Here is a 19,923-nt window from a genome sequence, read left to right on the forward strand (position 1 = left end):
AATCAATCACTTTAGTCAGAAATACTGGAAGTTTTCATTACTACAAGATTTATTGTGCTGCTAAAAAAATTAGACTGGTATGCCTCATAAAATATTGTTACGAATTTTGTATTTGTATTGTTAATTTTAGTAGAATTATAATTAAAATTGTTGTATTTCCCCGTGCAATACAACACTAGACAAATTTTAAGAGAAAGCTATGCCGGAAAAGTAAAACTACAGGGGCACGCGCATTTAACATTAAGTAAATGAGTAATTTGTATTGAAATTGAGTAAATGGAATTGATCGTAATGTTAGCTGTAATTTTAATTCCACCTTTGTATTGTTTTCCAGTAATTGAGAAGCAGAAAGTACTAGAAAAAAACCTCAAAGCGCCATTTCCGTATAAAATCTGCTTATTTTGATCGCTTCTACCTGTCTTTACGTTTTTGTCAGATATTTTAGAACCGCTCTGTGTAGGATTGGAATGATTCTACTTGCGTAATTTAAGTTAATAATCCGGTTAATCTTTGGATAATAGTAACTTGGCGATTTTTTGGCGAAAATTTGGCGACCAACTCTGTTACAGCAACCTGCTAGTTTTGTTTTGGACGCCATTTTGTTTTCACGAAGTAAAGACGTTTTTTTTTTTTTTTTTTTTTTTTTTTTTAACTCAACATTTTTTCCAACAATCTGCTAGCCGAATTACGCTTATGCTAGAACTTTTATGGAACAAAAGTGCTTAATCATGACGAAGATTAGGTGCGAAATTGGGAGAAAGTGCAGAATCGCCCAATGCTCGCCGCGTTTTTAAGAATTGCACATACACGGTATCATCCATGTACACGTCGACCTATTTTCACTTAAAAAAACATCCCAGAATTGCACAAAAATGGCATTGCGCACACTCTTGACTTTATCCACGTACACTGCTAAAGTCCTAGCTAGTAACCTTTATCGCCTTACCAAAATGTCGCCAAACTACCTGTTACCATATTCCAAAGATTAGCCAATAATCCTTCTAATAATGTAAGCCATAAAGCACAGACAGCAATGGTGACATCAGTATTCAGATTATGGAGATAATTTATTATGGAGGCACCTAATAGGTGGGCCACCTTTGCCATCCAAGTTACCACTCAGTAAACCTTCTTTGTAAACTCAGAATCACAATACATAAAACATTGCTAAAATCCTCTTTCAGCACAGTAAAAGTCTTGACAGGGTCTCTTTAATAACCACAGGTCACAAAAACCCATCTTCCGAAATAACTTTATAAATTTCGCTATAAATATTCCATAGAGATTTTTGGCTAGGCCTGGGGACAATAGAATGCTCCAGCAACTGAGCACAAATGCTGATAGTCATATAACAGGCGGTAAAGCATCTCAACTGGTGGTAAAGTAAGTATGAAGGCGACGGATAGTTACAACCATGCGTTCCCCAGAATTCGAATGCGGGCCCTTTGGTATCGCAGTCGGCTTCCCTAAATCATTATACCGTCTGGACAGCACTGTTAAGTAATGCATGTATTGCTTTTAAATTGCCCAGTTTGTTAAGGAATTACGTATTTATTAAATTCGAAGCTTTAAATTGAAAATGTTATATTTTGCTGAATGGTAGCACCTTCAAAACTGCATGCGCAGAAGTCGCACGGACGATAACTTAAACACCTTATCTTCGCATTCTCAAAGGTGAATGGATGCTGTATCCTTGTGAGGGTAATGTAACATACCACAGCATACAGGAATGGGCTGACGCTCTAGCAAAGCTGGCTACGAAACGTCACTGAATAACGTAATCCTCCACCGAGTATGGGCATCTGGAAGCCCGAATTTGGAATTTGTTTTATTATAGATTTCATATTTTGTAAATCTTTAACGAATTTTTGATTAACAAACTCAATGGTTTCAACGAGCAATGGAAATACTGTACGGGGGGGAAGGCATATCGTGAGAATCTAACACTCTAGTTTTGTATACGAATCATGAAACTTTTGAAATAAAATGGAAAAGGCGTGAACACATCATTTGATGAAAAATTGTGCCGTGATGTAAAGAAATGTTTTCCTTACTAAAACAGTAAAATGGCACCTACCAAAAACCAGAATAATAACGGTTCGTTATCGTGACCAATGCACTTGTAAAGCTTTTAATTTCTATTTTGTAATAATATTTTAATGAACATCGGAGAAAAGTAGCAATAGCAAAAATAGGGATAAATTTTTACATACAGCACAGATAAATGTACAGATTTTTACATATAAAACAGGTAAATTTTTACATTTATGCTAAAATAATACATTTGTTGTATATCCAAAAGGTTATTAGTCCAAAGGAGCTTTGTCCCTGAGGGACTATTGCTTTCGTTTTATGTGTAGTATTTTACACTATAGAGAAATTTTCTTCTACTTTTTCAACCATGTTACAATTTTTTAGTGTTGTCATGACATGGATATCAACATCTGACATTTGTGATTCAATATAATCTTTTGTTGCATTGGAAAATCAAAAATTTACGATTTTGCGCTGAAAATTTGAAAAGCTGTATCACTTTTCAAACTGTTGCCACCCAATATTATCGCCCTGTATTATATTTAAAGAAATTAAATGATGAAGAATCTGCATAAATGTATGTTTCTCGCTTAGTGATAAAAACAACGGTACCTAGAGCTATCCAATTTTGAATGACGTAATCCTACTGCGAATATAGGCATCTGGAAGCCCAAATTTGAAATCTATTTTATTATCGATTTCATATTTTGTAAAACTTCAAACTAATTTTTGATTAACAAACTCAAGGATTTCCAAACGAGCCATGGAAACTTTGTACAGAAAAAAACATTTTTATCTCCAGCGTGTGAGACTGTGTATCGAAAATTCTAAAGATAGGCTCAATTTAAAATTATTTTGCTATATTGCTCTTGAACTTAATTTTATGGTTTAAGTGCGAAGAACATGATATTTAATAAATAAATATAACACACAAAACATTTTAAAAAATGCCCCTTTGGACGTAATTTAAAATCTGAAACTTTTGAGATTTTGATAAAAAATTAAAATCAGAAGGAATATAAAAATTATAGATACTATATTCTGTTTCATTTTACTCATTTATGTGCGTTATTTGTAACTAACAATAATTGAACACTTTAGTTTCTCTAATTGCATATTTTGGAGGAAAGCATAATTTTCTTTAAAAAGGAAAAGTTAGTCATTATTAATTACGTTTAGTTAGTTCACTTGGTTTGTTGCCATTCTGGGAAAAATTTTGATTTTCCAATGCAAAAAAAGATTATATTGAATCGCAAATGTCAGATGTTGATATCCATGTTACGAAAACACTAATAAATTGTAATATGGTTGAAAAACTGAGAATGACGTAAATAATGTCTCTATAGTATAAAATACTACACATTCTCATTGTTGATCATCAAATGTTGCCGCTCGCTATAAAAGTTCTAAAATGTGCTTGAAATTCTCGTTTTCAATGGTTTGCCGCTTCTAAATATGAATCACCACAGTATCAAAATGCTTACATTAAATCGTTTTAATAACAGAATCATACCTCGTATTGTGAAAGAATCTAAATACTTTCATGTTTTAAGAAAAAGGGAGACATGAAAGTTCTTACATAATTTGGTCTACACGTAATGGGAAGTGCATGCTATAACCACAGACTTGCGATGCTTCCATTCCCCCCCTTCTTCAGAGGCGGATTTAAAGGGTCGTGCAAAAAATCGCGAGCTGTCCCGCATTCCGAGAGGCCTTCTTATCTCATTAATTAAAAAGAAATCTAAAAGCTTTCAGATTTCATATTACGCTCAAAGGGGCGTTTTTTAACGCTTCGTGTGTTACCTTTATTTATTAAATATCATATCCTTCGTCCTTAAACCATAAAATTCAATTCAACAGCAATACCACAAAATATTTAAAGAGCATATCTTTAGAATTTCCGACACACAATCTCGCGCGCTGGAGATGAAAATGATTTTTTTCCCCATACAGTGTTGCCATGGCTCACTTTGAAATCTTTGAGTTTCTTAATCAAAAACTCATAAATGCTTTACAAAATAGAATTAGATAATAAAATAAGTTCCAAATTTGGGCTTTCAGATGCCCATATTCGGGTGGAGACGGACGTTATTCAAAATTGAATGGCTCTAGGTACCGTCGTTTTATCACAATGCGAGAAACATACATACATGTATGCAGATTCTTCATTATTTAATTTTTTTAAGTATAATACAGGTCTCTAATATTTGGTGGCAACAATTTAAAAAGTGATTTGCCGTTTATAGTGAACCAACGCAAAAGGCCAAAACGAAATTAATAGCCCTTCTGGACAAATTACTCCTTTGGGCTAAAAAAATTATTAACCATACCCTGTTTCATAATGTGTGTAGCTGTTTACTTCATAAATCTGACACTGGTATATTCAGTCATTGTTTCCATATCATTGCTTATAGTATTCTATTTCAATAATACAAGAAAGTAGTTTTATCGTATCATCCCAAATTCGTAACATCCCAAATGTAATAGTAAATTTTAATTTCTATTTTCAAAGCGTTGAAAAGGGAATGCTTATATTTAAGCTTTAATAAAGTTTCTGGATGTATTACGTGAAAAGGAATCGCCGTGTGTATTAATAATTTTATACTTTTCACTAATAAATCAGCTAGAACTCAGCAGATCTTTCTATCAAGAATTAAAATTAATGTAAACATTTATCAAAATAACAAAAAATACAAAATTACTATTGCCTAAAAAGAAAAATGCACTGATTGAAACAGTACATGAAACCGTGCACTTGAAAAATACCACACATGCTTCAAAATGGCACTGTAAGGAAGAATACACATGAGAAGCATAAAGGCAAATATTTATTGTACTTCCAGTATTTCAAGAGAACATATTTTGATTTAGTTGGAAATTTGTTCCTCGCGGAGGCAATGAACTGTCATAAACAAGCCAAGGCGAAAAGCTATTTCTAAACTACACTCAGGACAGTTAAATTAAATAATAATAATAATAATAAATCTGAAAGCTTTCAGATTTTTGTATTACGCCAGTTGCGTTTTTTTTTCATTTTTTGTGTGTTACCTTTATTTATTAAATATCATGCTCTTCACATTTAAATCATAAAATTCAATTCAACAGCAATATCGCAAAATAATTTAAAAAGAGCATATCTTTAGAATTTCCGATACACAGTCTCGCGCGCTGAAGATAAAATTTTTTTTTTCGTAGTGTTGCCACTGTTCCCTTTGAAATCGTCAAGTTTGTTAATTAAAAAATCTGTTAAAGTTTTACAAACTGTGAAACAGATAAAAGAAAAAACTCCAAATTCCAAATCTGGGCTTTCAGATGCCCATATTCGGAGGAGGATTACGTTATATAAAAATTGGATGGCTCTAGGTACCGTTGTTTTATCACAGTGCGAGAAACATGCATACATTTATGCAGATTCTTCATTAATTAATTTCTTTGAATATAATACAGGGCGATAATATTTGGTGGCAATAATTTGAAAAGTGATTCAAAGTTTTCGATGCAAAATGCCAAAACGAAATTAATAACCCTTTTGGAATAATAAACGAATGTTAATAATTTTTAATATAGTAAAATGCATTCTTTTAAACTTGATTTAGTGCTTTTTAAATATTAATTTATAAATTGATCACATTCGAATAGCTATTAAAATAATAAATATTTCTCCATGTTCATATTTTTAATTCCAGTAGTTAATGCTCGAGTAAAAATCATATTACATCTTTATTTTAGTTAGAAAGTAATGAGAATTGTGGCAATACTAACTGTTATTAAATTTCTTATTATACGAAATTCTAATTATTGTCTTTTAATTTTCAAAGTAAACCCACGCAAACATATCACTAAATAATATTTTTTGTTCAAAATAGTATGAATAAAGTATATAATACACAAATACTTAGCTTACCTCCAAAGTTTCCCCAAAGTTTTACTCAACTCTGCGTTATGTAAATGAGGGTACTGGTCAGCCAGCTTTCGTCTGGCCGCTTGAGCCCACACCATGAAAGCATTCATAGGTCGTTTGACGTACGGTTTTCTTCTGTCGCCACCCGCTCCGTTTCCTTGACCACTTCGTACTGGTGCCGGTACCACGCTCCAGTCATATCCGCGTAGTACTCTGCTGACCGCTGCCCGGATGGAAGCCGGATACGGCCCGGAGTCCAGTCCATTCGTATCGTCCGACTCCTCGGCGCTTATCCGCGGATCCATCTGACGGTTTCTGTAACTCCTCAACGGAGATCTCGCTATCGGAGTGGATTGCAACAGCTCTTCTTGCGAGAGAAAAGAGAACTGAAGTTCGTCTGTTCGGATGGCGGGGTTTATGGTGGATGAGAGAGAACCTCTGCCAATGGTCGGATGGCAGGCGATCCCGGGCGAGGGAATCTGCGAAATGTTTTGATTTGTTGATCACCCAGATGGGGCCCCTCTACCACCCTCACTCTAACTTCTCAACAAGATAGACGCGTTGACTCTTTTTGCCTTCTTCATCCTTTTTTTATAACCTTCGTTTATTTCTTAAAAAAAGGGGGGGAGAACATTTTCTGAGCTCTTGCAGAAGTGCACCTCTTTGGATTTTCTGGATTAATTTACAATTTAAATTTTTGTTGGTGATTTGGAATTGATTACCTCGTGCTGTGCGTGTCACGCCTCATTTGTTAATGACTTCTTTTGCCTTGAAATTTTATTCATCAAATAATTGTAAGCCATTAGGAAAGCAAAAAAGTACCAAAAGGTCATCGTTACGTAAAATGTCGAGAAGTGTCATGCGAATGTAGTTTTTTGATGATTAAATGACAGAGAAATTAATTAATTTTAATTCTTAATCCAAGATGACACAGAAAAAATTCCCGGGGCATGAAAGTGCGGAAGAGGATGCCAGTATCTAATTGATAGCTGATTTATGCCATTAGTGATATCATTACAGTTATCAAAAGATGTTTTAAAAAATTGATATTGTTGACTTTTTACAATGTCTGTTGTTCATTTTAAATGTCGATGTAGAGCATAAATAAAAATGTTTTAATAATTGGAAGCATAATATAAAAGTGTGTATACCACGTGATGAGATAAAATTTTATATATTATTATGGCTATAAAATCTACATTATAGAAATATGTTTCCAAATCTCTGCATTGAATTGTAGAGACATTAGGTATTTTTGGAAACAGGCAAGATGAAAAATATGCAACGCCTTCGCCGAGAATCGAACCGCAGTCCTCTCAAACGCGCTGAGCGTGCAGACCACTACACCACGAAGGCACGCTATGAAGGCGGAAAGAAATACCTTATAAGCTATACACCGTCATTTTTTTTTCCATTTTATTTCCTTATCTTATTATTCAAAAATTTTGATTGTTATGTTCTTTCAGATGAAAGGAATTCTTCGAAGGTATCTATTATTTTTACTTGACATATAAAATCCTGTCCGGGCAAAATATAATTCATAACCATATCATGGCTGGAAAATGATGGACCAGAAGAAGTGAGAGAATCTAGAAGCAGGCCTTGGAATTGTTGCCACTGCTCCTTTCATAGCGAATTACTCAAAGTACGCTTTTTAATGTGTCGTTTAAATTTAAGCTCTCTGCATTGATTAACGGAGAAGAGGAAGTGTGGAATTTAACAGCAATTTGTGTCTATTGCAGGAAATAAGAACCTTTAATGTTATCATCCACGCGTCCTCCATAACATATAATAGTATTACGAAATGCCTAATTGCGGTAACATAGCTTCCCCGCAAAGCGGATTCAGGGTTGCTAGAAAGTGATAAAGAAAGTCAGGGTTACCAGATTTGGCACGAAATCTCCTATTTGGCGACAAAATTGGCAAGACGGAGCGAGAACATTCTAGAGCGAATTCTTACCGATTTTTCCACAGAATGTTCTGGAAAGCAGGTCGAAAGCTATATAAACCCTGCTGTACGTGAAGTATCAGAGTATCGTGAAGAATCTCTTGAGAGTATTGTTGTATTCAGTAGTAGGAGTGTTTTGAGTTCAGAAATTTTGCTTAATTTATAGCAAAATAATTGCTATAAATTAAAATATTGTAGGGACATTAGCTATTTTTTTTTCTTTGGAAGCAGGCAAGATGAAAAATGAGCAATCGCCTTCACCGGGAATCGAACCACGGACATCTGGAATACCGACCCAGCGTGAACTGCCACCACACCACGAAGGCACGCCAAGAAGATGGGAGAAACACCTTATAATATGAAGGATGTTTACACACGTTTAGGACAAATTCGGGTTCGTTTAAGTAATATTTAAAATGTAAAGAGTACTTTTTTAAATGTTCGATCGGACAGTGTTTTTTTCCACCTTGCACTATAAGTGAGTATCGTGATCCATGATAGTATAAGGTATTTCTCCCGCCTTCTTAGCAAGCCTTCGTGGTGCACACTCGGCGCGTATCGAAAGGTCCATGGTTGGAATCCCGACAAGGGCATAGCGCATTTTTCATCTTTCTTGCTGAGTAATATATCTCTACAACAGAAGGGATTTTCGGAAAGTTTCCAAGGGTTTTAATTTCCTTTTCTCTTCCAGAATCTGTCAATCGTGGTGAGTTTTCGCTTTGAAGAACTCTTTTCGAGAGACCAAAGTCACAATACTCCATAGGTGAAACATTAGGGGAAGGAACACTTTGAAAAGACATACTATCAATACTTGCATCAGTCTTCATTTATTCAAGGAATGCAGTGGTATTTTCCGACGTATAACTTGTTACTTTATTTTGATGACGTTTCACTCTTTGAAAATAGTTGGGATAAAAAATAGGATTTCTGTAAATATTGAACTTAAAACTTTCTCGTGATAGCGTACCGAGTTTATTTTAACGTTTCCCCCCACTATTCTTATTTTTAATTTCCCACTGTAAGAATATACAGAGACAGTCATAAACCCTTTATTGAAAATTTCTTTGCATTTCACAGCAGCGGCTAAGTGAGTAACGCCAGCGAATATTTCTGGGTCAATGCAGACTCGCGCCTTGGGTTTTTTAGATAGATATTTTAATTGTTTTCCGAATATAATTTATGAACACAGCCAGGTTTCTTTAGAAAATCTTTCTCGAAGGCATTTCTTTTCTCAGACGAGATAATGCTCGAGTGCTTTGCTGTAATCCATAGCAAACAAACAAGCTTTCTTTCTTCAAGAAGAAAGAATCTCACTTTTGAATTACTTTTAAATGTGTTTCAAAATGAGTTTCTCTCTTTTTTTTTTTTTTTTTTTAAATTTTAAGACATAAAATATATATATTTATTACAGATGCCTATATTATTTTAAGTAATAATATTTCCAAAGAAAAATTATTTCAGTCTCTCTCTTTTTTTTTACTCCATCTCGGCTATCCGGCCTAGCGCTTTCTATGCTGTTGCGGCCGTCTACTTGTCTGTTTCTCTTATCACTCCCCTTTAGGCCACCGGGCTCAAGAAATTTATTAATTGCCAGGCCTTATCGTTAGGATTAAAACTGATAATGAGCCCCAGTTCATGGCCACTTTTCTGCAACAAAAGGAGAATTTTTCTTTACCCTAGACACACGAAGTTTTAGTATTCAACAGCTGAAACCCACACATTCGAAAAAGAAAAAAAAAAAAAAAAATCTGAAATTTTTCACATTTTATATTACGACCAAAAGGGCTTTTTTAACTTTTTGTGTGTTACCTTTTTTTAATAAAATATCATCTTTTTCGAGCTTAAACCATAAAATTCGATTCAACAGCAATATCGCAAAATAATTTCAAAAGAGCATATCTTTAGAATTTCCGATACACAGTCTCGCACGCTAGAGATAATGCTTTTCTGGTACAGTGTTGCCATTGCTCGCTTTGAAATCGTCGGTTATGTCGATAAAAAATTCGTTAAAGCTTTACAAAATACGAAATAGATACAAGAAATTCCAAATTTAGGCTTCCAGATGCCTCTATTCGAGTGGAGAATTACGTTATTAAAAATTGGATGACTCCAGGTACCGTTGTTTTATCACAATGCGAGAAACATACATACATTTATGCAGATTCTTCATTATTTAATTTCTTTAAATGTAATACAGGGCGATAATATCGGGTGGCAACAGTTTGAAAAGTGAAACGGACATTCGGAGTGATTCGACGCAAAATCGCAAAATGAAAACAATAGTCCCTCAGGGAGATAGCCCCTTTGAGCTAAAAATAGGGAACAAAATCTAAACTAAGTAATTCCAGTTTTTGAAAAAAATATTATTAACTTTTACAAAAAATGGTATGATAGAGGCAAATGTGTTATAACAGTTTTATGTAATAATATATACCTCATAAACTTGTTCAAACAATTTTAAAACTTTGAATACATGAAAATAACACCAAACACAAAATCAAAAATACGTAAATGCAAATGATGTCCACACCGTACACATCAGCTCACGATAATGGCCGTTACACCACTAGTGGTGCCACCACATTGAAACTTTCAAAACTATATAAAATTTGTGTTTTGATTTGATTTACATGATTAACTATGAGTATGTTGCATATGGCAACTACATGCATTTAAGGTTTATTAATCAGAGATTAACGAGAGCATCTCTTTCCCACAGTTTAAAGAAGAAAATATTATTTCTGGACATTGCAGTTCTTTTCATCTAATATGTAAAAATCAGAGTTTCGTTCAAATCATTACGAAAGCTTGACGTTAAAAAAAAAAAAAAAAAAAAAAAAAGGAAATTGAAATAACTACTGAGCTTGTAGGAGACGCAGCAGCAAGTGTAATATATATACCTGTTTTTCCACTAGAATCACTCACTCACCTCGAGACTTACGGATCCAGCGATTAAATTAACATCTTTCCTGTCACTGTGAAGTGATTAAATATTCACGTTGAGTTCAGAAACTTCCTGCTCTTTTTTATCCCCCTCCAGTTTTAGCAAGAAGACTTCGCAGAAGTTCAACACTTCATACACTGCGTGATGCCAGTCTGCGATATAGATTTTAAATAGTTTTTCCTGCTGCTTTAAATGCAACTCTGCGGGTAAGTCAAAGATCCATAAGACGGGAAGAGGAAAAGTTTTCTTTCATTCTCCGCACTTGCATCGGTCTATATAAATCTCCCAATAATAAGTTCAATTTTTAAATACCGTAATTACCGGAATATTTCTCCTCTTCGCCTGGTTTCCCTTTAGGTTTTTTCAGTATATAATTTAGAAACTTCTAATTCATGGTGAAATTAAGAAACTTTATTCACAAATAGCGAAGTATTTGTGTAAGTAAAAGGAATATTGCCGAAATGGATAACTTCTTTGAAATACATAGTATAATTATTAGTCCAAAGGGTCTTTGTCCCTGAGGGACTATTATTTTCGTTTTACGATTTTGCGTGGTATCACTCTGAATGTCCGTTTTACTTTCCAAACTGTTGCCACCGAAGATAATCGCCCTGTGTTATATTAAAAGAAATTAAATGATGAAGAATCTGCATAAATGTATGTACGTTCCTCGCATTGTGATAAAACAACGGTACCTAGAGCCATCAAAATTTGAATGACGGAATCCTGCTGCGAATATGGGCATGTGGAAGCCCAAATTTGAAATTTGGAATTTGTTTTGTTATTGATTTCCTATTTTGTAAAACTTTAACGAATTTTTAATTAACAAACTCAAGGATTTCAAAGCGAGCAATAACAACGTAGTAAAAAAAATCTGATAGGTTTTAGATTTTAAATTACGTTTAAAGGGGCGTTTTTTTTTAACATTTTGTCTGTTACCTTTATTTATTATGTAAGGATCCTAAGTTTTACTAACGTTTATTTTATTTTTAAACTGTACTATCACTTCTTATTTTCTACTTCTGGCCAGAATTAAACTCGTTTATGCAAATTGTCTTGCTAACCCCCAAGTACTTAAGTTGTGGCTTTTTGCCAAGAGTTAGGGGAGAGAAGGAGTTTTAAGGCCAGTTTACATCTGTCAAAGCTGCTCGTAGCGAGCCGCTCGTCCGGGCGTTTCGAACCGAGTGAACGGACCTGTACTCTGATAGATTGTTAAAGAATATGCATTGAACATACATAGATGTTCTTAGGCTGCAGTGCTTGAAGTCTGCGAAGCAGTTTCAAACGAATTAATTTCTGCTCGGGTACGTGATTGCGTAGCTTGCCGCGATGAATTAGGAGTATCAAATGAACTATTAAATGAATTTCGGACGAGAATGTCCAAAGTTACAAAAACGTTATTGCATATCAGATACAAGAATTTAAAAGAAACTCAGTTTGAGAGAAGTTATTTAGTCAACTGTGGTTACTGAAAGTCAAATTAACAAAGTTTTTCTACAATATACAACTGTTTACTTACACCTAATTAATCATTTACAAAATAATGTAAAAGTAATAATATGTTTTATTGTTTATTAATAGAAAGAATATATTTATTCATCCAGAATCCACAGAATCAGTAGCTCTCTGTGCATGAATTAATTATGCAGAGTTCTGACTGGAACTGTGTTATTTTTAGAAAAGAATGCAAAATTAACACATGGAATATTTATTCAAAGCTACCATTAACACGACAGAAGTAAACTGTATGATATCTACCTAATTATTCAGAAAATCTTAAATAAATAAGAAGTAGCAATGTAAGGATCTTAAGTTTTACTAACGTTTATTTTATTTTAAATCTTTACTATCACTTCTTATTTTCTACTTCCGGCCAGAATTATAAGCGTTAAGGTTTTTATGCAAAGTTTGTCTGGCGAACGCCAAGTATTTAAGTTGTGGCTTTTTGCCAAGCGAGAGAGAGATAGCAGTGAGTCGAAGCAGGCCGCTTACCTTAGAAGTTACGCAGTTGCTTGTTGCCTTCCAGGCCAGAGGTTTTAATCCTCTTGATAAATTTTAAACGTATTGTAGTGTTCGCAGCTCTCTGTACTACATACGCTTCCTGTTAATATAAGGCCAATCTTCCACGCTTATTATTCTAAAGTTAAATTAGAGTTTAGTTTTATTTTTATACTTTTACGTTTTGACCCCAAGTAGCGGGTCGGTGTATTCCGAAGTACGAAAGTCATTGTAAATAGAGAAAATAAAGGGTTTTGTATACCCTTCTTGTGTATCCTGTCTACTTCCCACAGTTTTGAACATAGCTTTAGTAAGCTCTCTGTTCCGAGTCAGGTCCTTGCATGTTCCCGAAGAAGGTAAGAAGGAACATTGATCCTGATAGCAAAAAACTCGGGAGCATTACATATATTACCACAGGTAAAAGAATATATATATTATGACATAGTTCCAAGAGGAAGATATTTATCGCAAATTGTTACTTTTGGATCCTACTGAAATTGTGTTTCTGGACAACACACAAAGTTATATCAACAAAATTAATAATGGGTAAATATAGTGATTATACTTTACTTATAAAATGCTAAAACGGATAGTTTAAGAAGATTAGAATTCATCTAGCATAATTTGTTTAAACCTTAATACACCTTCAGTACTTGCACTCACACATCCAAGCTGAACATGTTTCACATCCAAGCTGAATTGTAACGAATTATAGCCCAGAATGTTTTTATACAAAGCAAGAAATTTAAATATCCCCAATAAAACAGATCTACATATCTTTTTCATAATTTTTTTTTATAGTTTATCATATATTTATTGCATCCTCATGTAGGGATGCTTGTAGAAAAATGAATATAAGCTCACATAATTATAGAAGTAAAGAGCGTCATAAGATGCGTATGCATTAAAAAATGCCATGGTTTGGCTATCGCTTAATCTCGGATTATAGAACTCACTGTCACGACGTCCCTGCGGACGCTGCTCGGAGTAACTGCCCGGAGAGATTTTTCAACAGGTTCAAAGTAGAAACGGAAGCGCTGACTCATCTCCCCTACGTTTGTACTCCGTCGAAGTGAGCGTTTACATTGTCAAAGTAATCGTAAGGAGCGACTCGCTCCGAGCCTGGTGTAAACTGACCTTTAGGAAATAAGCCGCTTGCCACTGCAGTTTTACGAGTTTTCACTCGGTTGATGGTTGCCTTTAAGGCCAGAGGTTTAGCCCTCTTGATATTTGAAAACGTATTGCAGCTCGGTGTACTACATACGTACCCTTTTAAATAAAGGCCAGTGCTAGTGCTAGGCATTTGTGTACTAATTCAATGTTAGCTTTTAGTTAGTAGTTTTATATTTTTACGTTCAGACCACAAGTGGTTGGTGTCTGTATCCCGAAGTTCGGGAGTACTTGTAAAAGTATAGAAAATAAAGGGTTTCGTATACACTTCCTGCTTGTGTCGTCTGTTACACACAAATCTTGAACATAGCTTGAGTAAGCTCCCTGTTCGTAATCAGGACGCGTCATGTTTCCAAAGCAAATCAAGAGAAACACAAGTCCTGACAATTAAATATCACGACGTTCTTCGCACTTAAGCCATGAAATTCAGTTCAAGAGCAATATTGCGAAATAATTTTAAACTCAGCATATCTTTAGAATTTCCGAGACAGAGTCTCGCGCGCTGGAGATAGAAATGATTGTTCTGTACAACGTTGCATGGCTCGCTTTGAAATCCTTGAGTTTGTTAATCGAAAATTCGTTAAAGTTTTACAAAATATGAAATCGATAATAAAACAAATTCCAAATTTGGGCTTTCAATGCCTTATTCGCAGTAGGATTATGCCAGTCAAAATTGAATATCTCAAGGCACCTTAATTTTATCACAGTGCGGGAGATATACATACATTTCTGCAGATTTTTCATTATTTAATTTCTTCAAATAACTCTCTACCATTTCAAATAACTCTGTAACAGGACTCAAGTAACATTTGGTGGCAACACTTTGAAAAGTGAAACGGACAGTTATGGTGAACCAACGCAAAATCGCAAAGCGAAAACAATAGTCCTTCTGGGACAAAGCCCCTTTAGACCAAAAACAAATTTATCTCCAGCTCCTGAGACTGTGTATTGAAAATTCTCAAGATAGGCTCAATTTAAAAGTATTTTACGATATTGCTGTTGAACTGAATTTTATGGTTTAAGTGCGAAGAACATGACATTTAATAAATAAAGGTAACACACAAAATATTTTTTTTAAAAAAAAAAGCTCCTTCGGACGTAATTTAAAATCTGAATCCTTTCAGATTTTTTTAAAATTAGTATTAGTGTTTCTTTAAGTCTGCATTTTAACGTGCTTAAACCGTCTGTTCAGAATGGTATACACAGCCCGAGTTTTCGAGGTTTAAAATTGGTAGAGAAAGGGGGGAATACGCGAGTAATTACAGTGTATATGTATATACGTAAGATAAAAAATATGTACATCAAAATTATAATTTAAACTAACGATAACCTCTTACTTGTCTCTATTCTAAAAATTTTAATACTTACGTCATCTGCGTTGCGCAGGCATGCAATATGGATTCATCTAGAAATGATGCAATCTAGACGAATTACAGGTTTGTTGTTGTTGTTGCTTATAGTCACTTGTCTGACGTAGTCAGCCCAAGCCCACGAAATTTCTCATGGCAAGAAGCGCTTGATTACGTCTGTCGTTGGCAACAGAACTGAGCACCTAACAGGTGACAGTGCGATTTGGTTCAGTTCCGCCCCCAGTTTTGATAGAGAGCACCCCGGGCGGCAGGACGGGTTCGAGGGTCTCCCACCACTCTCCCCTTCCACCAAACCACACGAGAGAGCTTTCGGCTCGCCGCATATTTAGCGTGCCGCCATATAACCATGCCTTCTCCAGAATTCGAACTCGTACCTTCGGCACGGCAGTCAGCTACGCTAACCACTGTACCGGTTAGTCGGCATTACAATTTTTAGAACAGAGAGGGAGAAGTAAGGGGTTACTCTTATTTTAAATTATAATTTTGATTTACATATTTTTTATCCTTACATATTGACGATATATATATTTTATCCTTACTATATTGTTGATATATATTGATATATATATTTTATCCTTACATATTGATATTGAGTTATTTCGGAACCTCAACTCCAAAAACTGAAACTTTTCTAACTTAAACCGAAACTGTTCTCTTAACAGACTCCCAGATTGGATAAATGGGCAGTTAACTTGTAGCTCTGTTGCCGATCGGACGCTACTATTTCATTTCAGTTGTGCTTTGTCGTACTGCTAACCACTCCTTTATTTAAAATGTGCTACTCTATATAAAATTGTGGTGTGCATATTGCGCCCATGATCATGTGTAATGAAAAATATAGTTTCGATAATTAGTTAGTGTCCAGCAATAAAAATCATGCTCAGTTCGACTATGTTTGTCTGCAAGTCTCTCCTTCGAGTGTCTATATCACCCATGAGCTGTATATGGCTGATAACAATCATCTTATCGGCTCTACGAGGATTTATTTAAAAATCTGATCTGTACACCACGTGACTTTCCTTGTACGCACTTTTTCCCGCATTTTATTTAAACTTATTTCATTAGAGATAGGGGGCCCACCAGCGACCAAGTCGCTGAACACTGGTAGTTCGGTCCGAGGTTCGGCAGATAGCCCTCGAGGCTTAGCCATAATCACAGACACACACACACATTAGAGATAGATTTCTCACTCAATTAATTCAGTTCTCTCACTTCGCGACAAGGCAAAAATACAAAGAAACACAAAATATCTAGATTCAAAATCGAAAAATATAGAAAAACATAGAACACTAAATACAGTTAAAACAATTAAAAATAATTTTTTTACAATTAAAATTAGTTTCTACGCAAAAACAAGCAGTGCTGCCAGCGGGCAAGAAGGCATATTTTTCGGTGCAAAAATATGCCTTCTAAAGTTTACTTTTGGCTTCACTCCGGCAAAAAGACACAGAAGGCTTAAAAACTGACTTAATTTGTTTTGGACGCTATGCTGAGTCAATATCTAGGATAATTTAATAACTTAAATTTTTGCAATTCCAGAACGTATTAAGCATAATTTAATTTGCAATAATAAAAGAAGACGTTACTTTTTTGTTACGAAGCTTAGTTTCTCTATTGTAAAGTTTACTTCCCAGTTGTAGACACAATACCAATGATTGCATTTAAATATCAAAGGACCTTAAGCAACTTGCTCACTAACCACCATGAAATAGATGAAACGGCAGAATAACGTTGTAAGACACCAGTTTACAGCAATTACGTAGATTCTCATCACCAGCACATAATTACTGGCAACCTGAATATCATGCAAAACCATCAACTAAAAACACTAATGAGTTATGGTACAAAATTTAGACCAGTCAGAAACATAACTAAAAATTACTGTTACAATACTTTCGAAAACAACATCAACGAATTTAAAGCAAGCTATCAACTGAATTTACCCATAGATACCTTCTTAAAATGGAAATATAAAATTCTTCAACGCATATTCACCGAAATCAGTCATCTCAAGTTTAAAAGTACACTGAATTGGTCGCAACTTACATCAGATATTAAAAAATTAAAACAGCTTTTTACTATTACAAAAATAGATAAAGCAAATAATAACTTTAGCATTATATGAAAACAATTCTACGCTGAAATTATTCATAAAGAACTTCTCAACGCAACTACTTATCAATCAGCCAACCTTACAGAAACATCTATAATAAACAGGATTAAAACTTTTCATAAAAAACTCAATATTACTTTCAATACCAACTATAAGAGATTTACTAACCTTTATGCAATTCCTAAATTCCATAAAACACCATTAAAATTCAGATTTAAAGCTAATGGAACTAATAATTACAAGAAAAATGTAGACTACTATTTTTCAATTCAACTTAATAAAATCTGTAAATTTATTTTCAACGATTGTAACACTAATCATAACTATTGCTGGATCATCCATAATAACACTCCTGTCATTAATGCCATTCAAACAATTAACATCCAAATCATTAACTGCTATGACTTTGAAAACTTATATACCTTACTTCCTCTAGAAGAAATCTATACCAGTCTACTTGATCTGCCTAAACTCTTCCCTGATATGCTCACAATTATGACTCTTAACAAATGGTAAACCTACCTAAAATGCACACTTTTTCAAAACTACATCAGGTTTCAAAATCAACTTTTTAAAAAAGTCAGAGGTTTGCCAATGGGCTTACATTCCAGCACCTCGATCTGCAATATCTTTTTATTTATCAAAGAATTTAACTTCCAAAAAAATCTACAACCACAAGAGTTAAATTACTACAAGGACACATACAGATATATTGATGACCTTATTACAATTAATAATTTTGGTAAAATTGAACATTCCGAGATTTATCCAAATTGTCTTAAACTTAATAAAACTAATAATTCACAAAATAGCATAGACTATCTAGATCTTCAGATCATTAACTTTTTGACAAAACAAGAAACTTCAATTTCAGTACTAACAAATTAATAAATTGGAATTCCAACATATCCAAAAAAGTAATTAACAATACAATAATAAATCAAATACAACGAATTAAAATTATCTGCACAGATACAATAGATTTACAACCCGAAATTTTGCTCCTTATTAAAATAACAACTATTTGGTCTAAAATATTTTTTGCGCAATATGCTGCAAAATTAAATATATATATGTATGTATGTATTTAAGTAACTTGAATGTAAATTGTTAAAATTGTTTAACGGGGACTGGAATTAAATCACGAATGAGAATTTTAAAAGGAATAAATTAAAAGCAGAAAATAAATGCAGATTGCAACCAAAAAAGGAAGGTGGACATCTACATATTATAGCAGACCTATATACAAAATTTCAACGTTCTGAGGCTATTCGGTTTTGAGTAATGCGAGATACATGCATATGTACGTACAGACGCCACGAAGAAATCTCTTTTGAATCCATTTTAAATCAGTTTTATAATTCATTTGTGTAAAAAGAGTCCTTTATTCTATCCTTACGTACAGATGTCACGCAAAAACATCGTTAAATTGCCTTCGATAGCGGTCAAAATGGATATTTTCTTTCAAATATGGTACCCGGAATTTTCCATGATTACAATACTTCCTTTACTTCGTACAAGGAAGTAAAAGGGGATTTTTGTAGTTGGTCGCCTAAATCTGTAATCATACATATGTATAATAACTGTTTAAAAATACCCTTTGAATAATCCATCTAAACATTTTCCTCTTAATAATATTTTCATAATAATTTGCCATCATCGCTGCATTAATCCTTTCAAGCTCTTTTATCTAATCATGAAGCTAGCTTTTTTACAATGCAATATTTTTTCCTAGTATGTTATATTTACGTGGCAATTATTGAAGTTAAACAATAGAATAGTGGATAGAAAGGATAAGTTTGAGTTTGGAAAGCCTACGATTTGTACACATTGCCTAATTTTTACATGACCTAGTATTTCTTTATGCATTATTGTATTTTGCGGATTTCAAATAGGATATCTCTTACTTTTCTCTATAAATTATTTTTTGAAATTGCGATAATAGTAATTAAAAGGCACGAAGAACGTACTATGAATAACGTAAGATTAATTCTGTGAAACTCGTTGAGATGTTTCACGCAAAAGAAAAAAAGTAATTTGCGATTACTTTTTTCTATTATCAAAAAATACAATCTCTGTTGAATTTTTGAAATTCAAAGGCTGATTCCGAAAGTTACGTGTATAGAAATTTTAATGCAGTTTTATTAGACGAAAGAATCTCCTTTTGCGGATGAACCTCCTTTACTAAAATGCATTAGGACTGTATCCATGCTCTTCACGCCGGTTTTTACTTTCTTGTACGAAGTAAAGCAAGTATTGTAATAACGAAAAATTCCTGGTACCATATTTCAACGAAAATATCAATTTTGACCGCTATCGAATGCAATTTAACGATGTTTTTGCTTGACATCTGTACGTAAGGACAGAATAAAGGATTCTTTTCTCCCAAATGAACTATAAAACTGATTTAAAATGGATTCAGAAGAGAATTTTTTCGTGGCGTCT

General features: G+C 34.0%; 1 protein-coding gene across 1 annotated transcript in view; it reads right to left on the minus strand.

The window, feature by feature from the left end:
• Positions 1 to 6,380, minus strand: part of LOC118186287 (transcription factor SOX-9-like) — a 28,264-nt gene extending 21,884 nt beyond the window's left edge. The window contains exon 1 of the mRNA XM_035356375.2: positions 5,939 to 6,380. Within this exon, the coding sequence (XP_035212266.1) occupies positions 5,939 to 6,240 (302 nt within the window). The 5' untranslated portion in view covers positions 6,241 to 6,380. The remainder of the gene's footprint in view (positions 1 to 5,938) is intronic.
• Positions 6,381 to 19,923: the final 13,543 nt, after the last annotated feature.

The sequence above is a fragment of the Stegodyphus dumicola genome, chromosome 5, assembly GCF_044657685.1.
Source record: "Stegodyphus dumicola isolate Sdum_Otavi_A_Nest chromosome 5, ASM4465768v1".
Classification (NCBI taxonomy): domain Eukaryota; kingdom Metazoa; phylum Arthropoda; class Arachnida; order Araneae; family Eresidae; genus Stegodyphus; species Stegodyphus dumicola.